This window comes from Zootoca vivipara, chromosome Z (genome assembly GCF_963506605.1).
Source record: "Zootoca vivipara chromosome Z, rZooViv1.1, whole genome shotgun sequence".
NCBI classification, from domain to species: Eukaryota; Metazoa; Chordata; class Lepidosauria; order Squamata; family Lacertidae; genus Zootoca; species Zootoca vivipara.
In genome coordinates, this window is record NC_083294.1 from 46,390,458 (window position 1) to 46,415,250 (window position 24,793).

Below are 24,793 nucleotides of genomic sequence, written 5' to 3' on the forward strand. Positions count from 1 at the left end.
AGTTTGTTAAAAGGGAGATATTAAAAGCACAACTTCAGGCAATACCAATGAGACGGAAACATGGAAGGTGCCTAAAGAAGCCAGGCTGGCTATCTAAAGAACTTTTGACTGAGTTAAGATTTAAAAGGGATATGTACAAAAAATGGAAACGGGGGGAAATCTCCAGAGAGGAATTCAAACATATAGCCAGCACGTGTAGAGACAAAGTCAGAAAAGCTAAAGCACAGAATGAACTCAGGCTCGCCAGAGAGGTTAAAAGCAACAAAAAGGGCTTTTATGGGTATGTCCGTAGCAAAAGGAAAAACAAGGAAACAGTGGGGTCACTCAGAGGAGAAGATGGTGAAATGCAAACAGGGGACAGAGAAAGGGCAGAACTCCTCAATGCCTTCTTTGCCTCAGTCTTCTCCAAGAAAGAAAACAACGCCCGACCTGAAGAATATGGAGCAGATGATTCAGCAGGGGAAACACAGCCCAGAATAAGTAAGGAGGTAGTACAAGAATACTTGGCTAGTTTAGATGTATTCAAGTCTCCAGGGCCAGATGAACTACATCCAAGAGTATTAAAAGAACTGGCAGAGGTGATTTCAGAACCACTGGCAATAATCTTTGAAAATTCCTGGAGAACAGGCGAAGTTCCAGCAGACTGGAGGAGGGCAAATGTTGTCCCTATTTTCAAAAAGGGGAAAAGAGAGGACCCAAACAATTACCGCCCAGTCAGCCTGACATCAATACCAGGAAAGATTCTAGAGCAGATCATTAAGCAAACAGTCTGTGAGCACCTAGAAAGAAACTCTGTGATCACTAAAAGTCAGCATGGGTTCCTGAAAAATAAGTCATGTCAGACTAATCTGATCTCATTTTTTGACAGAATTACAAGCCTGGTAGATGAAGGGAACGCTGTGGATGTAGCCTATCTTGATTTCAGCAAGGCCTTTGACAAGGTGCCCCATGATATTCTTGTAAAGAAGCTGGTAAAATGTGGGCTAGACAATGCTACCATTCAGTGGATTTGTAACTGGCTTACTGACCGAACCCAAAGGGTGCTCATCAATGGCTCCTCCTCATCCTGGAGAGTAGTGACTAGTGGGGTGCCACAGGGTTCTGTCTTGGGCCCAGTCTTGTTCAACATCTTTATCAATGACTTGGATGATGGGCTTGAGGGCATCCTGAGCAAGTTTGCAGATGACACCAAATTGGGAGGGGTGGCTAACACCCCAGAGGACAGGATCACACTTCAGAATGACCTTAACAGATTAGACAACTGGGCCAAAGCAAACAAGATGAATTTTAACAAGGAGAAATGTAAAGTACTACACTTGGGCAAAAAAAATGAAAGGCACAAATACAGGATGGGAGACACCTGGCTTGAGAGCAGTACATGTGAAAAGGATCTAGGAGTCTTGGTAGACCACAAACTTGACATGAGTCAGCAGTGTGATGCAGCAGCTAAAAAAGCCAATGCAATTCTGGGCTGCATCAATAGGAGTATAGCATCTAGATCAAGGGAAGTAATAGTACCACTGTATTCTGCTCTGGTCAGACCTCACCTGGAGTACTGTGTCCAGTTCTGGGCACCACAGTTCAAGAAGGATACTGATAAGCTGGAACGTGTCCAGAAGAGGGCAACCAAAATGGTCAAAGGCCTGGAAACGATGCCTTATGAGGAACGGCTTAGGGAGCTGGGTATGTTTAGCCTGGAGAAGAGAAGGTTAAGGGGTGATATGATAACCATGTTCAAATATATAAAAGGATGTCATATAGAGGAGGGAGAAAGGTTGTTTTCTGCTGCTCCAGAGAAGCGGACACGGAGCAACGGATTCAAACTACAAGAAAGAAAATTCCACCTAAACATTAGGAAAAACTTCCTGACAGTAAGAGCTGTTCGGCAGTGGAATTTGCTGCCAAGGAGTGTGGTGGAGTCTCCTTCTTTGGAGGTCTTTAAGCAGAGGCTTGACAGCCATCTGTCAGGAATGCTTTGATGGTGTTTCCTGCTTGGCAGGGGGTTGGACTGGATGGCCCTTGTGGTCTCTTCCAACTCTGATTCTATGATTCTATGAAATGCCAGCAGTGCCCTTCAGTTCTCGATATTGGACAAACAGGCCAAACCCTACGCCAAAGGATAAATGGACATAAATCTGACATCAGGAACCACAAGACAGAAAAACCAGTAGGAGAACACTTCAATCTCCCAGGACATTCTATACAAGATCTCAACGTAGCTGTCTTACTACAAAAGAATTTCAGAAATAGACTGGAAAGAGAAGTTGCTGAATTGCAACTTATCACCAAGCTCAAAACCATGGAGGGACCTGGTTTAAACAGAGATATAGGATTCTTATCTCATTATACATGATAAAGCGATCTTCAGCCATCCCAACCCTTGCTTTTTCATGCAAGACCATTTGCAGTCGTTCACAATCGTCAACAGCTATCAGTCAGTCAATCACCCATTTCCACCACCCTTCTGAGTGATACCCCCCCACCCTTTCCCTACATAAGCGCCTGGGGACTTCTGCTTCAGTGTATCTGAAGAAGTGTGCATGCACACGAAAGCTCATACCAAAATAAAAACTTGGTTGGTCTTTAAGGTGCTGCTGGAAACAAGTTTTCAAGGCAGAGACTTAACATGAACACTAACTCAACCAAATGTGGCAAAGATACTGTTGAAACCCCTGCAATGACTGTTGGTATCATGCAGCAATTATTGGATGAGCAACTGAAAGACCTCAGAGCTGAGATGCATAAAATCTTGAATGAAAAAGGAGAGAAAGATCAGACCAAAGAATACACAGGACCTTTTGGGGGGGGGGGATACTGCTAAAGATCTGCCTGAACATGAGAGTGAATGGTAAAGTGGGAAGCAGCAGATGATGAAATGAAAGAACCTCCACATAGGTGTCTGAAGGACTGAAACAGACAAACAATGGAGTTTCAACAAAAGGATCAGCCATTTTAGATCTGATCCTAACCAATAGTGATGACCTGGTTAGTTGGGTAGAAGTGGCAGGATCATTAGATGGGAGTGACATTGCTCTTCTGAAGTTTATTATACAGGAGCAACCAAGCACACCAAGACTCAAATTCTAGACTTTAAGAAAGCCGACTTCAGAAAACTTAAGGAAATGCTGTTTGAAATCCCATGGACAGAAATACTAAAAAGGAAGGGAGTTCATGATGGTTGGGAGTTTGTTAAAAGGGAGATATTTAAAGCACACCTTCAGGCAATACCAATGAGACGGAAACATGGAAGGTGTTCTAAATGGACTAGATGAGTTTTCCTTCGTCTAGATGGGCTACCTTCCCAGGCTGACAAGCCCCGCCTGACCCTCTTAGCTGCTTCCATGAATTTCAGGTGAACAAAGGTTCATTTGATCAGTTCTGCTGACTGACATGCTCTGTTGGATCTCCTCACCTTCAACTGTCCCCTGGTAGTAGCCATTCTGTCAGACTGCCTCTGGGACAGGGACAAGAAGCAGGGCTCATTCCACTTGCTTTGACAAAAGGCCACCTCCTCCCCCTGACCTGTTTCTATGCCAGCTGGTCATTATAAGAACTACTATTTAAGAATTGGCACATGAGTTTACTTTTGTCCTCTTCCCTCCCTGTCCCCTTTTCTTTGTGTGCTGCATTTTCTTTAGATTGTAAGCCAGTAAGGAGGGACTGTCTTGTAGTTTTAACTAGCTGTATGTAAACCAATTTGGGAGCCTTTTTGGCTGAAGAGTAGGAAACAATTGCTCTAAATAAATTATTTTAAAAAATTCACAGGGTAAGCAAACTTGCAAGTTAATGCACCTCCTCCTAGAGCCACATCCCTGACTGCTAGTATTTTTGTGTGTGTAATGTTTTCTTTGGTCCCAAGGACCTATTCTGGGACTGCAAGGGTGCTAGTTCAAGGCCTCCTTGAACTTAAAGGGCTGTTTGGAAAAGAGAAGCCAGGGAGAAGCCACAGACCCACAGTCTTCCATTCAGGGCAGCCAGAAACATCAGAAGAGCCCTGCAGCTAAATGAGGCCAGTAGCCCATCTAATCCAGCATCCTGTTCTCCCAAATGGATGCACTAATGGGAAACCTGCAAGCTGGACCTGAGGACAAGAGAATTCTCTCCTGCTGTGGTTCCCAGCAACTGGTATGCAGAAGCTTTGCTGCCTCGAGTCATGGCAGCTCACTTTTCAATCCTTAAAGACATATCTTGGGCTGGATTAACTTCCAGATGGCCAGTTTATTGTGGTGAAACTTTTTCAGCCAGAGGGATGCAGCTGAGGAAGTTGGTAGTCTAGGAAGAAACCTGGGGGCCAGACTGAACAGCCATGTTGTCCACATTTGGCCCTGGGGGCTGAGATTCCCCATCCCTGGCCAAACCAAACACATCTTGCAGTTATCCATGTGAACTCTGAGCCTCGGGAATGGAGGAGTCTCTGCATATGCTGCATGGCAAGGAAAGGAAGGAGAGAATTGCGGGTTAGCTCTGCCTGCTTCCCCCTTCTAGAGGAGGGCAACCAAAATGGTCAAAGGCTTGGAAACAATGCCTTATGAGGAATGGCGTAGGGAGCTGGGCATGTTTAGCCTGGAGAAGAGAAGGTTAAGGGGTGATATGATAACCATGTTCAAATATATAAAAAGATGTCATATAGAAGAGGGTGAAAGGTTGTTTTCTGCTGCTCCAGAGAAGCGGACACGGAGCAACGGATTCAAAATACACCACCTAAACATTAGGAAGAACTTCCTGACAGTAAGAGCTGTTCGACAGTGGAATTTGCCGCCAAGGAGTGTGGTAGAGTCTCCTTCTTTGGAGGTCTTTAAGCGGAGGCTTGACAGCCATCTGTCAGGAATGCTTTGATGGTGTTTCCTGCTTGGCAGGGGGTTGGACTGGATGGCCCTTGTGGTCTCTTCCAACTCTATGATTCTATGGAGTTGTGATGCTGGAGGAGTGGAATGAAACCATTGACAAGCAACATCAAGAAACATCTTGAGATGGCAAAAGATGGAGCCGAAAGAGAAAGGATCCTGTGTACAAGTTGGAATGAATTCAGAGGAAAAAGTCACTAAGCCTCTGGTGATTCTTCTTAAAAAAGAATGGAAGAAACAGAAATGGGAGGAACAGGAAATCATGGCCAACAGGAAATGGGATCAGAAGATCTGGGACTGGATGAATATGGAACTGGCTTTATGAATAGATTTGCAAATAAATAACTATGGGTTATTATTCTAATAATAGATGTTGGAATTTCTTGGAGATAAAAGTTATCATACCAGATTGGAGGAAGACTATTCTTGACATTTAGTGATAATAACTGTATAGCCCAGGCATCCCCAAACTGCGGCCCTCCAGATGTTTTGGCCTACAACTCCCATGATCCCTAGCTAACAGGACCAGTGGTCGAGGAAGATGGGAAATGTAGTCCAAAACATCTGGAGGGCCGAAGTTTGGGGATGCCTGGTATAGCCACTTTTGGACTTTTTGCATGGAAAGGAAAATGAATGAACTTGAGATGCCTGGGGTTGAAGATTGGGAAAACGTCAATACAGCTGGATACCATCCTGAACACTTTGAAAATTTTGAACTATTTATGTTGTTGTTGTTTAGTCGTTTAGTCGTGTCCGACTCTTCGTGACCCCATGGACCATAGCACGCCAGGCACTCCTGTCTTGCACTGCCTTCCGCAGTTTGGTCAAACTCATGTTCGTAGCTTCGAGAACACTGTCCAACCATCTTGTCCTCTGTCGTCCCCTTCTCCTAGTGCGCTCCATCTTTCCCAACATCAGGGTCTTTTCCAAGGATTCTTCTCTTCTCATGAGGTGGCCAAAGTATTGGAGCCTCAGCTTCACGATCTGTCCTTCCAGGGAGCACTCAGGGCTGATTTCCTTAAGAATGGATAGGTTTGATCTTCTTGCAGTCCATGGGACTCTCAAGAGTCTCCTCCAGCACCATAATTCAAAAGCATCAATTCTTCGGCGATCAGTCTTCTTTATGGTCCAGCTCTCACTTCCATACATCACTACTGGGAAAACCATAGCTTTAACTATACGGACCTTTGTCGGCAAGGTGATGTCTCTGCTTTTTAAGATGCTGTCTAGGTTTGTCATTGCTTTTCTCCCAAGAAGCAGGCGTCTTTTAATTTCGTGATTGCTGTCACCATCTGCAGTGATCAAGGAGCCCAAGAAAGTAAAATCTCTCACTGCCTCCATTTCTTCCCCTTCTATTTGCCAGGAGGTGATGGGACCAGTGGCCATGATCTTGGTTTTTTTGATGTTGAGCTTCAGACCATATTTTGCGCTCTCCTCTTTCACCCTCATTAAAAGGTTCTTTAATTCCTCCTCGCTTTCTGCCATCAAGGTTGTGTCATCTGCATATCTGAGGTTGTTGATATTTCTTCCGGCAATCTTAATTCCGGTTTGGGATTCATCTAGTCCAGCCTTTCGCATGATGAATTCTGCATATAAGTTAAATAAGCAGGGAGACAATATACAACCTTGTCGTACTCCTTTCCCAATTTTGAACCAATCAGTTGTTCCATATCCAGTTCTAACTGTAGCTTCTTGTCCCACATAGAGATTTCTCAGGAGACAGATGAGGTGATCAGGCACTCCCATTTCTTTAAGAACTTGCCATAGTTTCCTGTGGTCGACACAGTCAAAGGCTTTTGCATAGTCAATGAAGCAGAAGTAGACGTTTTTCTGGAACTCTCTAGCTTTCTCCATAATCCAGCGCATGTTTGCTATTTGGTCTCTGGTTCCTCTGCCCTTTCGAAATCCAGCTTGCACTTCTGGGAGTTCTCGGTCCACATACTGCCTAAGCCTGCCTTGTAGAATTTTAAGCATAACCTTGCTAGCGTGTGAAATGAGCGCAATTGTGCGGTAGTTGGAGCATTCTTTGGCACTGCCCTTCTTTGGAATTGGGATGTAGACTGATCTTCTCCAATCCTCTGGCCGTTGCTGAGTTTTCCAAACTTGCTGGCATATTGGGTGTAGCACCTTAACAGCATCATCTTTTAAAATTTTAAATAGTTCAGCTGGAATATCATCACTTCCACTGGCCTTGAACTATTTATATATATATATATATATATATATATATATATATATATATATATATATATATATATAATTGACAGATGAAGAATCTGAAGTCTTCTTTATTTATTTCTATTTTTTATTTTATTTATTTCCAGTGTTTTCTCTTTTTCTTCCTTCTTCTATCTATTTTACTCTTGCTTATGTTGTACAGTGGTACCTCGGTTTATGAACACAATTGGTTCTGGAAATCTGTTCATAAACCGAAGTGTTCATAAACCGAAGCAAACTTTCCCATTGAAAATAATGGAAAGTGGATTAATCCGTACCTGGCGATGAAAAACACCCCCTAAAGCAGCAATTTAACATGAATTTTACTGTCTACCAAGAGGTTTCCGAGGCCTATGGAGGCCTCCACGGAGGCATCAGAGCGTCCGCGACTGGGACGCAGCCAAGGGGGGTGCCCTTCGGAAGCTCTTACCTTGCGCGTTCCCTTCGGAAGCTCTTACCTCAGGTTACTTACTTCCGGGTTTCGATGGTTCGTAAACCGAAAGTTCATAACCCGAGGTGTTCGTAAACCGAGGTACCACTGTACTATGTTTTGTTTTTTGATGTCCTTTACTCTAGGTTAGGGGATGCAGGTGGCGCTGTGGTGTAAGCCACTGAGCCTAGGGCCTGCCTATCAAAAGGTCGGCGGTTCGAATCCCCGCGACAGGGTGAGCTCCCGTTGCTCGGTCCCAGCTCCTGCCAACCTAGAAGTTTGAAAGCACGCAGTGCAAGTAGATAAATAGGTACCGCTGCAGTGGGAAGGTGAACGGCGTTTCCGTGCGCTGCTCTGGTTTCGCCAGAAGCAGCTTAGTCATACTGGCCACATGACCCGGAAGCTGCCTGCAGACAAACATCAACTCCCTCGGCCAGTAAAGCGAGATGAGCGCCACAACCCCAGAGTCGTTTGCAACTGGACTTAACTGTCAGGGGTCCTTTACCTTTACTCTAGGTTAGTGAGGGTACACATAGGAAGGTGATGGATGGAAAGTGAAAGACCCTGTATGAGAGGCAGGCAAGGTAAGATCTCCCAGGGTAGGAGTCTGGGAGAAGAAAAGGAAGCTCCCAGGTGAGAGCTGAGAGGGTGCACCCTCCCTTTTCCGTGAGACAAGGGTTAAGATCAACCTCTGATAGAGGGCTTTGTTACCCCTCCCCTTTTCCTTTGTTGTTTCCTTTTTTATGTTTATTTAGATTAATTTGTTTTTCATTGTACTGTATGCTGAAAAGTTTAAACATTTTTTTTAAAAAAGCACTTTTCTCTGCCTTTTCTTTTGCATAACAAACAACACTGCAAGCATCCCAGTTTCCTAATATTGAAGTAGTGAAACATTAACACTTACAAATGTCGGGTCCTTATTCAGACATGCATCAATAAACTCTTTAAAGGGTTTGCTGAAGTCCCCTATTAGGGTTGGAGGGTTGTTTTTGGGAATGAGAAAGAGAACTCTCATTGGATGCATGTCTGAGTTCGGAGGCTCTCCTTTGGCCAGTTCAATAGCTGTGATTCCCAATGACCAAATGTCAGCCTGCAGAAAAAGAGGAAATATAATAGTATCATATTTGTACAGCACTAGCTATCTTGAACAGGTAGCAGAAACTTTGGTTCCCCAACTGAACTGAACTGATGCAAAACACACATGCACACACAAGCAGGGTCCTTGTGCTCCAAGATATGACAGCAACATTGGATAAATGTTTATCTACATGGAGCAAGTATATTCCTTCAAGAGCAATGCAAATTGTTCAGCTTTTTGTATCGTTTGAGGGTCAAGCTGACGACAAGTTGTGGAAGTCCTCACTCAGGAAGGAGGGGAAAGAACAGTTGGGTGTGATTGTGCTGTGTTGAAAAGAGCTTAACAGGAAGCCCAGAAAACTCAGGAAGTTGCAGTGAAAGAAGAGGAGTGTCTTGTTGCTCTGCAACCTGAGAACCCTTAGTACATATCATCCTTCTGGTAACAGATTTGCTTAAGCTTTTGAAGGAGAGCTTAGTAGAGTTCTGAGCATAATCAGGAGAAGACTGAAGCTCAATGAACACAGGAGGACAAAAGTCAGTGGAAATAAGTACTAATGCTCCTTTAGTGCTTGGAAGCTCATGAAGGCCCGAAGGCCCCTCCTGGTTTGTACACTCCACAGAATTCTGGGCTATAATCACTAGTGCTAGAAACTAGTTATTTGATCTTTAATACACATTCTCAAGCTGTCCCATAGCTGTAAGAATTACACATTTGGAGGCATACCACACATTCTGTGGCAAGACTGTAGTTCTGAAAATCTCCAAATGTCTTGCACAAAATGAACACATCACTTCCAGCACAAACCAATTTCAAAGAACTTACTTTTGAATCATAGGCTGATTGCTGAATCACTTCTGGTGCCATCCAAAATGGTGTGCCTACAAAGGTGTTCCTTTTAATCTGTGTATCAGTCAGTTGCCCTGCAACTCCAAAATCTGCAAGCTTCACATCTCCTTGCTCTGACAATAACACGTTGGCAGCTTGAAAGAAGGAGAAAGCAGAAAAAACTAATTAAAAAGCAGAAATATTTATTGCTTGAAGGGATATGGGCTCCCCATTTATTTAAATTTATACACACCCTTTATATCTCTGTGAATTTTCTTCTCTGAATGTAGATAGTCAAGCCCTTTCAGTATTTCCTTGAGCATCGTAGCAATCTGGAACTCATCGAATGGGCCAGCACGGAGCTTTGGGAAGGAAACAAAGCATAATTCAAATAAAGCATAAACCCTGGCATCCACTGTTTGTTAATAGTTATTTGAAACTAATGTAATTCAGCCTGTTAAGTAAACGGGCGCTAGAACATCCCGGGGTTCGGAGAAGCGCTTGTGCAGCGCTTCTCTGAACCCCGGGACCTGTTCTTCCTGTCGGCGGCTGGGGGAGAGGAAGGAAGGAGGAGAAAGGGCTGCTTTCTCTTCCTTCGTTCCTCTCCCCCAGCCACCAACAGGAAGGAGACATCCCGGGATCTGTCCTTTCTGTCTGCGGTGAGGGGAGAGGAACGAACAGAGAGAAAGCAGCCCTTTCTCTCCGTTCGTTCCTCTCCCCCCCACCGCCGACAGAAAGCACAGATGCCCGGGTTGCCGGCTCTGTCGGGCGGGGGGAGGGAGAAGCGGAGAACCGATCTGAGGCCCGACAGAGCCGAAGTGCGGCGGTGCAGCGGCATTTCGCCGCCTGCCTTCCCCAAGCCAAGGGGAAGGCAGGCGGCAAAAAGCCTGCGGCTGTGCGGGGGCTTTCGCACTGCCGCGCTTTGGCTGCGTCCCCTGGAGCCGAAGTCTGGCGGTGTGAAAGCGAAAAGCCCCCGCACCGCTGCACTTCGGCTCTGGGAGACGGAGCCGAAGTGCGGCAGTGCGGGGGCTGCTTCCCCCCCCCCCGCCGCCAACACTCAGTCCGGCCGGGAGCGGCAGTTGGCGACCGCAGGGAAACGGTAGGTAGAGGGGTGGGGGTGAGCGCGCAAGAGAGTGTGCGTTCCAAGTCTCTGCGTCTGATCCCTGTGTCCGTGGGGCACATGCGCAGTAGCGCAAACCCAGGGACACAGGGAATACTGGACGCAGAGACACTTGCACTTTATTATATAGGATGTCATTTTTCTTTTTTTAAAGATTTGCAGGAAAAGGTTCAAACACAAATGTTCCACAACAGACACTGTGTTATTCATAAACTTGAATTTGTGTGTATATGAACCACAGCCCTCAAAAATCTTTTCCTTGTCCCCAGCGGACAACTGCCCCAAAACTCAGTGAGCAGCAAGGCTTTCCTTGTCTTTCCAAATTCCAGCTGAGAAAATCAGAAGGTGGCCGTTAGGGTTGAACGGAGTACTACTTATGTGCAGAGACCACTCGTAATTCTAATTTGTTGAAATTCTAGTTGGATTAAGGCACAGTTTGTACAGAGCTTGCAAAAATGTCATGTTGCTAATATTTCAGGATCTCATAAGCATAAACACTGAGCAGCATTATCTTACAGGAAAAGGGTGGGTCTCTTATATAGGGCTGTGGTGGAGCTGGACTGGAGGATAGGGGAAAACCACACATCACCACCCAAAGCGCTTTTTTAGTCCCTCCTAGGCTGCATCCGTCATGAACACTGTGTTTGTCATAAGTAATGGGCCCTTTCATGACTTAAATTTAAACTGCCAAAAAGGGAAAAACCAGGTCGGTTTCAACATTGAATATTAACCATGCTTTTGCTTCCATAGCACACTCCTGGGATCTGCTTCCAAGGAAAACATTTCTGTGTATTCAAAACTGGTAAAGCATCTCACCTTTCAGTTTATTAATGACACTGTTTTGACGGCAACAAAGCATCCTCATACTGAAAAGTAGAAGGTGTGGTACACTTTTTGCTAATATATTGTTTTTTAAGACACAAGGTAGACAACCTGCACTCAAGCTCATCTACAACTAGATATAAAAGAACACTGTAGTCATTGAATCAAGAGAAGCATTGTGCCACAAGACAGCCAGCTTCTCTCAGCAGAAAAACATGTTTGAGTTGGATCAGGAAATCCCAGACCATGCCCAGACACTGAGTCACTTAGTAGTTTCAGTCAAAATCCTCTGAGCTTCAGTACACCAACTGCAAGTAGAAGAAACCATTGCCTAGCTGACAAGAGTCCTACTACTACTACTACTACTACTACTACTATGTTGAAGTCGAAGACTACTATCAGTGCAACTGGCAATTTACACAAAGCAGTTACAAAATGATATGTCCCCCTCTTGGAGAAGGGAATGATCTACAGAAAACTTACCTAATGCTCTGAACATTAGCATATTACGGATATCTGGCTTCAGTGTTGAGATTTTAGAACTGTGAATTAAATTTAATGATGACTTCTGTCATAAATAACACTTGAAACCTACATCCTATTCCTTGACATGGATATTTAAACTTCTTTAAAAAGTATGTTCACTGAAAAAGCTTCAAAAACTATCAACTCATAAATTATAAAAAGAAAGAAGTCACACTCTGAATAATAAGAATGTTATTACTAGATCACTGGATTGTTATTATACTTTGAATCGCTTTGCCCATATTTGATTGTTATTGTAATGATGTACTGAGTTGCATTTTTGTTGCTTTGAAATGATCTACTTTTGAGCACTTTTACATGGAAAAGTGGAATACAAATTTCAGTAATAAGTAAGAATGTATAAGCTAACTAGAAAATGAAAAAGCCACAAACCATTAGAAGACGCTTACCAGATCCAATGCTGATCCCCCACCTAAGTATTCCATGATTATCCATAACTTTGTGCCCTAAAAAGGAATGCAGATAAAGTATTAGGCTTTTCAAAAGAGATCAGTGGGTCAGCTCAATTCATCATAAATTCCACAGGTAAGCAAGGCACCCTCCACACACTCTTTGGAGCTGCCAGTTGGGGAGGGAAGAGACAGAGATGCAAGCAACCACTGTGCTGTCTCCTGCGGCTCACCTTTGTCTAGAATATTTGGTACTCACTCTCCATCCTTCAATGGGTCTCCCAGAGTGGCTTACGACATGTTCACTGTGAAGCACCCTAACCGGGGGGGGGGGAAGGAAAGCTGGAAAAGACATTGAGGTGAAATGTACTTTGTGGACAGAAGAGCACTGAGCAGGATGGTTAGGCGGAGGGAGAAAGAAACATTGCTTCAGACTCTCGGCTGAAAGAGGGGGGAAAAACTACAATCCCAACATAAATGGAACTTTCTTTGCTTGAATAGTTTCCTTCCTAAGAGCTATTGGTTGGTAACCTAAAGGGAAGATTCACACATCCAGACTATTAGGATCACTCCTCCAAGCTTGGCATTGTTTCAAAGATTTGCCTGAGGTGACATGGGTGATAACTGACTCTAGCACTTTATCATACTTCATCCTCCTGAATCTGAATACTGTACATGAATTTCTATTGCCAACGTAATGTAACTGGCAATCTACTTAAGAAGCACAGCAACAGTTTTTCTTGACACACCCTGATCATCTTCTGTGTTGCATGACTCTCATGATGTGCCCTGTCCTAGGAAAACTCTTTTTACTCCTAGGAGGGAATCCAAAACTGAACCTCAACAAATAGGCATAATAACAAGTCCATATTCCCTTACACTCTGTATCTAAGACAGCCATAACTTATATGTAAGTAGATTTCATCTACTGTACTCAGGAGAGTGAAAGCTACTCCAGCCAATCAATTTTCTTTGTACAGGACAATTAGTGAATGAAGTTGGTGGGGAAAAGAAATAAGGCATCTTGGAAGTGGTCCCAAGGTTATGAAATTCAGTCGATATATTTGGCCCCTCCCTCCCTCCCTCCCTTCCATCCATCCTTCCTTCCTTTTAGGTGGGCCTTGAAATGCTACTTTCAATTAAGAGGTTAGATGAGGATTTTTGTGTTGCTCTCACAGCTCGGTTTAATTTTTTTGCTAAATTTACTGGCAATTGAAACTAATATATTGCTTCTTCAGCATATTATTGTTCTTATTGCCTATTTTCTAATCTTAACAATGATATGCAGTTTACTTGATTTTTATTATCACTTTTCCCTGGGAAATTTCCTTTTAAAAGCTGGCTTATAAACCTATAAAATGAATAACTATTTTGCTGGCTAAAAGCACCAATAAATTTTCCAGGAAACTAAGTATTTACGGTAAATCATTCATAGCTTTAGCTGCTTTAACAGAATCATCCATTTTAGCAAGTGATCAAGTTCACTGTCATGTTAGCAATGGTTTCAACAAAGGCATTGTTCCAATATTCTGGGAAAGCGAACAGTACCTATAAAAATCATTTCAAGGAACTGTTGGATAGAAGGATCAATTATAAAGACCACAGTGTGGCAGCCCACACAGTAACTAAAGAAAGGTGCTATATGAAGTTAGTAGAATATTATGATTCAATGGCTCTTCGTATTTGCTAATGCAGGACCTTTGTGAAAATAGTGTTACGATTACTGAACCAGTAACTGTTGTTAAAATAAGGTTTTTTGCTTTAAACAGTATTTTGTCTTTTAAGTTTGAGTAAGGACCTGACAGTAAACCCTTATTTGCAGATTACTTTAGAAATGCAATGCCCAGCATGGTGACAAGAGATGAAGCTGTTGCTGGTTTAATTAGGCTAGAACTTTGTTGAAGCAATGCTCTCTATGACTTAAGATCATATCACAAGGCAAAGAAGCACAGAGGGGAAATACTAAATGTTATTCTTGATCCCATTGCATTCCTCCAATGCTCAGAGTGGTGGCATCATTTGGCTGATAGACCTACTGTAGCCTTTGCCACAGAAGGTGGAACCTGCCCCAGTCATCTAAGTTTTGGTTAATTTCATTATGGATTACTGTAATGCACTGTCTGTGATCCAAAATATGGTAGCCATATTTTTGTTTCGTGCTCACTATTCTGTAAGGTCGACACTCTTCCTATTTGCTTCTGGGTTTTGTTGAAAGTGCTGGTTTACGATATAAGGGCATGACCAAAAAAAAAACACCCTGCTTTTTGTTTTGTCTTTTAATTGTTGACTTTATTATATTTTATTTGTAATTGCTTTTACAAATTGGCTGTTATTTTTCTAATTTTATAACACAACAGACCACAAATATATGCACATTTAACTTGTGTGCATTCAGCTTTTAAAAATGTAAAAAGGGGGAGCAGAAAGAGGGTGGGCATCTGGGAGAAAAAACTTCAGCAGCCACACCAGGCATTGCACCCAATGTGTTTTGACTAAATATTATTTTGGCTTTATGCGCTATCCGTGAAACCCCTATGTAAGTTGTGAGAAGCTCCTGCAGCTAATCAGAAGCTGCGGAAGAACGTTTGCAAACCGGAACAATCACTTCCAGATTTGCGGCATTCAGGAGCCAAGGTACAACTGTACAGTAATAATTTTAGCATAAGAGTGGATAGCATGAATAATTTTAGCATAAGAGGCAATAAAAACAGAGTTAGAGCTACAGTGGTGCCTCGCTAGATGAATTTAATTCGTTCCACAGGTCTTTTCTTATAATGAAAAATTTGTCTAGCGAATCCCATAGGAATGCATTGAATTTTTTTTTTGCCCATAGGAACGTATTAATTGAATTTCAATGCATTCATTCCTATGGGAAACTGCGATTCGCTAGATGAATTTTTCGTAAAATGAATTCGTCTAGCAAGGCAACCTCCACTAGAAAAAAACCTTTCGTTAAGCGGAAATTTCGTTAAGCAGGGCATTCGTTAAGCGAGGCACCACTGTACTATTCCATTTTCCCTTTGCACCACCCGATCATCCATCCTGAGAAAAAAAATTGTGCATCTGAAAAGCTTGCATGATGGATTAATTCGTTCCAGACGGGTCCGCGGAGTATTTAAACTGAAAGTACTCAAACCGAAGCGTACTTAAACCGAGGTATGACTGTATCTGAAGAAGTGTGCATGCACACGAAAGCTCATACCAATGACAAACTTAGTTGGTCCCTAAGGTGCTGCTGGAAGGAATTTTTTTATTTTGTTTCGACTACCTCAGACCAACACAGCTACCTACCTGAAACAAGTTCCACAGAGCTCACTTGGATTTACCTTCTAATAAGTGGGTTTACAATTGGAATTGTTGGAATTGTTGAGACTATTTTATTAACTGGCATTTTAAGAGTGAAAGATATATACTGCACACATAACCCTCAAAAAACACTTTATATGTATGTGTGCCTATGTGCACGTGGAGGGAGGGAGAGAGAGAGAGAGAGAGAGAGAAGGAATAATCCTGGTCTGATTTTTTAAGTATTATTCGAGGTCTATTTTTAATAATAAAGACCATAAACAAATTGTCGTATTAATTCTGTTCAGATTTGACATGAATTACATAATCAGTATTACCAACATAACCATGTGATATTTACAAAAAAATGGGCAGCTATTAGCACAATAAAAAACAATAATACATACTACTAAATCAACATTTGTTCATCTCGTTCATACACAGGCAGAATATAGATTTTAGAACAAATATAACTGGTCTTAATCAAACATTTCAACTATTAGTTACTGATACTCAGAGCTATCAGCATAGTTGAGGGCTTCAAATGAGGGAAATTAACTGATAAGAGGCAATAGCTTATCCACAAGAACGTCAAACAAAAACATTGTCAGCAATTTATTTCCATCTAAGGCTGAATTTTAGCCCAGTTCAATTTACACTGTGTGGGCCACACAGATACCTTTGGATGGTTTGAGGGCAATCTGCAAAATGCCTACAGAGCCAAAATAAGTACTGCTTTTCCAATAATGTCTCAATAAAGTCTCTACTATATACTGTAACTGAATGTGTGTAGTTTTCACCTAGGCATCCAAGAACACACTCTTTACAGAGGACAGTGCCAAATTATTGAATTCTGAACAATTTTTTGGTTAAAATTATGACGTGTTAGAGCAGGGGCATGGAATCTCCAGCCAAGGTATCTAATTAGGTCCATCAAGTCTGAGAGTTTAGCCTGCCAGGCAGTTTTGCACAAACCGTGGCCACTTTCCTCACACCTAATGTCTAATATCAGGTGCAGAAACGTTCCAAGTCATGGCTAAATTGAAAAATGAGCACACTCTAAATGTGCTCAATTCCTCCTTTAAATCACCAACTTGAATTGAAGCTGGCAGTGTGAAAGTCTGCCACTGAAGGGGCTTGCTATAAGCACCAATTAGGTGGCTGGCATTTCTAGCAAGCCCTGCTGAGATCTGCTGTGCTACAGAGTTCCCAACTGGGAACTCTGAAGTGTAGTTTATCTCTGCCCAAAGCAAGGCTTGCCGCTTTCAGCAGGTATCTTTGTTTGCAACCTCACTGGACTTTAAGACAGGCTGCAAAGAGTCAAAGGAATCAGAAACACATTTAAGAACATGGTCCCAATTATTTCTTTTGATCTTGGGTCATCTGACCTAGGGCTTGCCGATCAGAAGGTCGGTGGTTTGAATCCCTGTGACGGGGTGAGCTCCCGTTGCTGGTCCCAGCTCCTGCCAACCTAGCAGTTCGAAAGCACATCAAAGTGCAAGTAGATAAATAGGTACCGCTCCGGCGGGAAGGTACCTTTTCCTTTACCTTTACATCTGACATTAGGGTTAAAAATAAAATCCCATTGTAATTCCTGCCAAGGTGTGCTGGTCTGTAGAACCTTGGCAATTTGTGGCAATATTGTGCTGTGATGTTTCTGTTCAATATCATATGTTTGACTTTTCTGCATGTTATAAGTACTTGTGAAACCACACAGAATACCAGTCACAAGCTCCCTAAAGTCACCAACAGATTTTTCATAATTTTTTTTAGTGTGGAAACATGATATGCTATTTTAAAAATACGGCCATTGAGGAAATGCAATTTGTTGCATTAGTTGAAATGTCCGATCCTAACTGGGGGCAGGCCCAGGGAAGGCAGAACAGATTACCCTCTTCCCACAGGCATGCACACACCCAAGTGCAGTGGGTTAATCAGGACATTTCTGCTGGCATGCCAATGATCCAATTCTCCTTTTAGGATGAAATGGCTTCTTCTCTTCTAGCTTAGGCACTAGAACAACCACCAGACAGATCCACACAAAAGGCCCAGCTTTCTGCCAAGCAGGGAAAATGTGGTTCTTTTGTAAAGCCTTTAGGGAGGGTGTGGCGGAATAGTGCCTGATGATGATTCCGGTTCATCACTCCCATGATAGACAGGTGTTCCCTGGGAGGCGGAGCTAGAAGGCATTCTAAATGGAGGGGGAACAACCCTTGAAAGGCAGTTGGGGGTTGGCAGTGGGGAGTGGAGGGTTAGAGAGGGAGCAGGGGGTTAGGTTTGGTTGGATGGGAAGAAGAAAGGATATAACGGTTATTATCAAGATGCAGGAGATGTATTAACAAGTCTGTATTATATGAAAAGAAGATATGCACTTTTAAGAACCAGAGAAATCCATGTTTTCAAGTTAAATAATAAAGTTAAATGTGCCTAAATGTTCGTGGACTCGGGCAGTGTCTCAGTACCTTCAGAGGTGTGACTAAGAGGCAAGAACAAAGCTTTCCTGTGGAAGAGGAAACTGTTTGCTTTTTCTCCTGTCATACAAACCCAGGTGGACCCAGGTGGCTCTGTGGGTTAAACCACAAAGTCTAGGGCTTGCTGATCAGAAGGTCGGCGGTTCGAATCCCTGCAACGGGGTGAGCTCCCGTTGCTCGGTCCCAGCTCCTGCCCACCTAGCAGTTCGAAAGCACATCAAAGTGCAAGTAGATAAATAGGGACCGCTCCGGGGGGAAGGTAAACGGCGTTTCCGTGCGCTGCTCAGGTTCGCCAGAAGCAGCTTTGTCATGCTGGCCACATGACCCGGAAGCTGTCTGCGGACAAACGCCGGCTCCCTCGGCCTATAGAGCGAGATGAGCGCCACAACCACAGAGTCGGACACGACTGGACCTGATGGTCAGGGGCCCCTTTACATTTACCTTTACAAAGGGCTGCTTAGTGAAGCCAAAAGAGCCACATAGTTGCCTAAGGGAGAGGCAAATTGTAGCAGTAGGGATCCATGGGAGGGAGACCCCCCTGGTGGCAATAGGTTTCGAACGCAGAGCCCTGAGGTACCCTGGAGACAAGTCCAATTTGGACACTGGAGGTTTACTCCCGTTTGTATAGAAGCACAGGGAGAACCTCTGTTGTTAAAGCAGTGAGGGGTGGGAAACCGGGAATCCCTCACAGAGGGCCTACTGGATTACTACTGAGTGTGATTCTGAATGTGCTGTTCTGGCAGTGGTGCTGTGTCTTACTAGCTTAATGTATGCCAATTTATTTTAATATTCTTTAACCTTGACTTTATCTTTCTTAGCAGTCTTCTTTAAAGTGAGATGTAGGTATTTTAGAAAATAAATGAAATAAAAAGGAGCAGACTCCTGAAGCCACACAGTAATAGGGTAAAGAATTAAAATACAATTTGTTTCCTTGCATAAAAGAAATAAAATTATTTAGGATGCTTGCTTCTACTGTGTAAGAAGTGGTGTGTGTGTTTGTGTGTGAAAGAGAGTGGGGGAGGGAGAGAGGGAGAGAAGTCTGTGTATGTTGTTGGAAGGGGTTGGGAGAGTGGTAACTGTTACACAGAAAGATAAACATCTCAGGCTGAAAAAAGTATGCATGAAAATAACTGAGAGGAAGAGGGAATGGATTTGATAGGAGAGAATAAAGCATTAAATAAACTATTTTAAAAAGAAAGACAGCGGACAGGTAGCTTCCCACCACACTTCTATGTCTTAATATTTTTTAATAACACATCACCCCTTTGGGAAACTGTTAGTCTTCTCACAGTCCTCTCTATCCCTTCCCATGTCTGTTGCTCCATGCACAGTACCGTGTTTCTCATATTTTAAGGCATCCCCAAAAAATAAGCCATGGCAGGATTTCCAAGGGTTGGTGAAAAATAAGGCATACCCCGAAAATAAGCTCCAGCGCAAAGCCCCGACCGAGCGAGAGGCGAAGCCGCGGGACCCAGCAGGAGCCTCGGTGTCCCCTGTGCGAAGCCCTGGGACCCCAGAAGAGCCTCAGCGCGCGGCGCGCTAACCCCCGGGACCCGGCTGGACCCGTAGCTCAAGCCGCGGCAACTGGCAGGAGCCGCGGCAAAGCCCTGGGACCCGTCAAGAGCCTCAGCGCGTGCTAACCCCCGGGACCCAGCTGGACCCGTAGCTCAAGCCGCGGCAGCTGGCAGGAGCCGCGGCGAAGCCCTGGGACCCAGCAAGAGCCTCAGCCTGCGCGCGCTAACCCCCGGGACCCGGCTGGACCCGCAGCTCAAGCCACGGCAGCTGGCAGGAGCCACGGCGAAGCCCTGGGACCCGGCAAGAGGCTCAGCGCGCACGCGCGCTAACCCCCGGGACCCGGCTAGACCCGTAGCTCAAGCCGTGGCAACTGGCAGGAGCCGTGGCAAAGCCCTGGGACCCGTCAAGAGCCTCAGCGCGCGCGCTAACCCCCGGGACCTGGCTGGACCCGCAGCTCAAGCCATGGCAGCTGGCAGGAGCCGCGGCGAAGCCCTGGGACCCAGCAAGAGCCTCAGCCTGCGCGCGCTAACCCCCGGGACCCGGCTGGACCCGCAGCTCAAGCCACGGTGAAGCCCTGGGACCCGGCAAGAGGCTCAGCGCGCACGCGCGCTAACCCCCGGGACCCGGCTGGACCCGTAGCTCAAGCCGTGGCAACTGGCAGGAGCCGTGGCAAAGCCCTGGGACCCGTCAAGAGCCTCAGCGCGCGCGCTAACCCCCGGGACCTGGCTGGACCCGCAGCTCAAGCCACGGCAGCTGGCAGGAGCCGCGGCGAAGCCCTGGGACCCGGCAAGGGACTCAGCGCGCGTGCGCGCTAACCCCCAGGACCCGGCTGGACCCACAGCTCAAGACAGCTGGCAGGAGCCGCGGCGAAGCCCTGGGACCCGGCAAGAGACTCAGCGCGCGTGCGCGCTAACCCCCAGGACCCGGCTGGACCCACAGCTCAAGACAGCTGGCAGGAGCCGCGGCGAAGCCCTGGGACCAGGCAAGAGCCTCAGCGCGCGGCGCGCGAAGCCCAGGACCTGGCTGGACCTGAACTGAAGCAGCGCTAAGCCCCGGGAGCCGGCAGGAGCCGTGGCACGTGAAGCCCGAAGCCTTGGGACCTGGCAGTACCCTTAGCGCACTGTGCTTGAAGCCCTCAGACTGCAAAAGTACGGTACTTAATTAAAAAAATAAGACATCCCTTGAAAATAAGCCATGGTGTGTTTTTTTGAGGAAAAAATAAATATAAGACGTGTCTTATAATATGAGAAACACGGTATCTTCATGGAGAGCAACGCCTCTGCAAACAATGGGAATTTTTGAAAACTTGTGGATTACTGAGGGTACAGAGGAATGCCACTGGGAGGAGCACAGAGAGAAGAAAATACATAGTGTACCTGTAGCAGCAAAACCAGACTTCTTCCTCTGCCCCACCTGCAATTAAACATTTCTCTTCCATCATGGTTTCTACAGTCACAGCAGGTGCTGCTGTAACTCTCCAACTGTTTGACTTTATCCCCGAAGGTGCATTCCTCCATTGTCTCCCGAGACAGATAGATGCCAACAAGGGGAGTGAAATGATTTGGTTTCAAAGTCCATCAACAGAGAGTATTGCTAGTTTGTTTTGGGTTTTTAATCCAAGCTTTATATAATTAATAATAATAATTTATTTATACCCTGCCCTTCCCTGTTTAGAAACCGGGCTCGGGGCGGCTAACAACAAATATAAAACATCAACCAAAAACAACTTAAAAACAACGTAAAATACACATCAATATAGCATCACCAGGGCAACTGGCAAATTAGTCCTGCTAAGGCCAGTACGGAGACCAGGGGAAATTTTGATGTGTGGAGCCAGAAGGGTTTCTTCATAAAAAGCAAATGGAAAAGGGATGACAGATCAGGCTAAATTGAAGGCCAGGCGGAATAACTCTATCTTACAGGCCCTGCGGAAGGAGGTCAAGTCCCGCAGGGCCCTAGTCTCATAGGACAGAGCATTCCACCAGGTTGGTGCCATGACTGAAAAGGCTCTGGCCCTTCTGGAGGATAGTCCTGCTTCTGTAGGGCCTGGGACCCTTAAGCTGTTACTATTTGTGGACCTGAGGGTCCTCTGCGGGGCATATCAGGAGAGGCGGTCCCGTAAGTACGAGGGTCCTAGGCCGCATAGGGCTTTAAAGGTTAAAACCAGCACCTTAAACCTGAGCTGGTACTCCACCAGGAGCCAGTGCAGCTGGTAAAGCACTGGGTGAATATGCTCCCATGGCAAGGTCCCTGTAAGGAGCCTCACTGCAGCATTCTGCACCTGCTGGAGTTTCTGGGACAGTTTCAAGGGCAAGTTACTGTAGAGCAAGTTACAGTAGTCAAGCCTGGAAGTGACCGTCGCATGGATCACTGTGGCCAGGTCGGGGCAGATTTTATATGTATTATAAAATCAATAAAAACACAACTAAAGAAGACAACTGGCCAGACAAACAACTGGAAGGTGTGAGTTGAAATATCTTTACAATTTTTGACCACACCAAGACCTTTGAATGCAAGCTTCAGAACCACAATACAAACAGACCGAACTCAAACTCTATCCTTCACCCACAAAATGTGGTACTTACTTTTTAAAAAAATAATAATAATCTGATAGCATTCCATGGGTCTGCATCTCACAACATTAATCCTGCTGTTTTCAAATAAAAGAATTGCATTTTTCCAGTAGACATGGAGCAACCATAAGCATTACCTTTAGATAGGAGCCATAGTACTTTGTCACGTAAGGGCTGTCACACTGGCTTAGCACAGTTATTTCTTGCTGGATGTCCTCTATTTCATCTTCTGCCTCCTCCAGGTCTATGATTTTTATAGCAACCACTTGTTGTGTCCGATTATCAATTCCTTTGAAGACTTCTCCAAATGAGCCTTTTCCAATACGTTCCAGTTTTGTGAAGAGTTCCTCAGGGTCTGCTCTATGATTCTGAAGGAAGTGGAAGGAGGGCACAAAAAGAAAATACGTATAAGTGAGGTTTCTGCCTTTCTTTCTCTCCGAGACTGAGAATATTAATTCATATCAAGGGAAATATAATAAAGAAGAGAGATATACTGACTAGCACTGGGTGATATTATCAATATATCACCCAGGACCAGTATTGGGGGGGGGGAGACCGCGATGACAGCTTCACTCAGTGGTATATCGCTGGTGAAACTGTCACAGCAATTGAGCTCCTCTGCCTCCAGTGCCTGGCCAAGAAGCCCCAGGTTCCTTGCCAGTCTTGTGTGAGTGGGGCGGGGGGGGGGGAACTCACAGCTGGCTCTCCTGCCCCCAGCAAAGCCTGGCCAAGGAGCCCCAAGTCCTTTGCCGGTCGAGTGCAAGTGGTGGAGGACTTGGGGCTCAATCAGCTTCTGCCCCCCAGCTGAGCAGCAGGCTGGGCCAGCTGTATTGGCCACAGCCCACGAGAGGCTGAGGTGAAAGCGCCTCAGCTCCCAATAGTGAGAACTACGGCAGTAGTGTATGCTAAGAACCATGAATGCTACATTAAACTCCTTGAAGAAAATGAAAAAGATATAAATCTAAAAGTAAGATTTAGCTATGTAACTCATGTTCACTATTTTTCTAGTTTGAATAAAAAATAAATTTTATTAAGATTAATGTTAAAATAGATTAGTGTTATCTTCAATGAAAATAACCAATCAACCCACAGCTGGCTATGAATTTACTGTATTTTTCATTTCTAATAACAGCATTGATGGTGACAACAAGGACCTGATAGGTCATTTGTTAATGGCAGTACATCCAACCCTTGCTAAACTACTTCTAAATAAACTGGCATTTAATCTCTAGTAAATATACTTATAATTGCAGCCTTTAGTATTATTAATATTAAATGTCAAGGTTGAACTAGAGTCCTTAGACTACATATTCTCCCTACTGGAGGAGAGAGGATAGGCAAGGCTATGAAGGAAAAATAATGCAAATGGTTAAAAATGCCTCCTCCCCTTAAAGCAGCTCACAGTTGAAGGCTACATTGTGTTACATTTCTAACTGACCGTTCCCTCAAAGTAAGGGGATTTGAACCCAGGTCCCCCTAGCCCAGGGGTCCCCAAACTAAGGCCCGGGGGCCGGATGCGGCCCAATCGCCTTCTAAATCCGGCCCGCGGACAGTCTGGGAATCAGCGTGTTTTTACATGAGTAGAATGTGTCCTTTTATTTAAAATGCATCTCTGGGTTATTTGTGGGGCATAGGAATTGCTTCATATTTTCCCCCCAAATATAGTCCGGCCCCCCACAAGGTCTGAGGGACAGTGGACCGGACCCCTGCTGAAAAAGTTTGCTGACCCCTGCTCTAGCCTCAGGTTAACATTCTAAGCCATGGGTAGGCAAAGTAAGATCCACGGGCCAGATCAGGCCTAACTGCCTTTGGATCCAGCCCGTGGACCAGGTCCAGGAATCACTGCGTGGATCGCCAGCATGCGTGCATTCTTTCAGTCTCCCTCCCTCTCCCTCACACAGCAGCAGTGGTCGCACATCCTCCCTCCCTCTCTCCTCCTGGCTTCTCCCTGCCCTGCCTAGAGGAGGAAGGGAGCTGGGCTTTGTTGGTGGCAGCAGCAGCAGTGCTCGAGTGGCCACCATTTTAAGCAGCCCCTCTCCGGAGCCCTTTCATGCACTGCTCATTGTCCCTCCACCGCTGCTGCCAGCCCCTGTTGCTCGCAAGACACCGGTAAGCAGCCACTGGGGCTTGTGGTACTCTTGTATCATTCCCCCCCAAATATAGTCCAACGCCTCCACAAAGGTCTGAGGGACAGTGGACCAGCCCCCTGCTGAAAAACTTTGCAGACCCCTGCCCTAAGCACTATCCCATCACACTGGCTATGGTACAGATGTTAGGCAGTAACATTTTGCAACCCATGGGTTATCTTTCCCAGGAACTTTACTCAGTCCTTTCCAAATACAGTGGCACCTCACAAGGCATTCGCCTTGCACAACGAAAAACTTGCAAGATGAAAGCATTTTGCGTTGTGCGAGGGACTCGCAAGACGGCGAGGTTTTCCATGACCGCAGCTTCGTCTTGCGAAGCGTGGCCATAAAAAGACAAAGAGGTGGCGAGCGGCAACAAAAGGGGAACCAGCTGTAGCGCGAAAAGAAGGCAAAGGAAGATCAGCTGTCAGCGCGGAAGCTGTCAGTCGATCTTCCTTTGCCTTCTTCCCGCGCTACAGCTGGTTCCCCTTTGTGTTCCGCTGGTCTCTGTGGGGCGGGAGGGGGAGAGAAGCGGAGGAACAGATCCGTTCC

The 24,793-nt window shown here is 45.1% G+C and overlaps 1 protein-coding gene across 2 annotated transcripts in view; it reads right to left on the reverse strand.

The window, feature by feature from the left end:
- Positions 1–24,793, reverse strand: part of STK26 (serine/threonine kinase 26) — a 58,556-nt gene that overhangs the window by 12,864 nt on the left and 20,899 nt on the right. For both annotated transcript variants that reach the window (XM_035102019.2, XM_035102018.2), the window contains exons 3-7: positions 22,253–22,483; positions 12,272–12,328; positions 9,648–9,756; positions 9,392–9,549; positions 8,396–8,581 (exon numbers count right to left, since the gene is read on the reverse strand). In XM_035102019.2, coding sequence (XP_034957910.1) covers positions 8,396–8,581; positions 9,392–9,549; positions 9,648–9,756; positions 12,272–12,328; positions 22,253–22,483 — 741 coding nt within the window. The remainder of the gene's footprint in view (positions 1–8,395; positions 8,582–9,391; positions 9,550–9,647; positions 9,757–12,271; positions 12,329–22,252; positions 22,484–24,793) is intronic.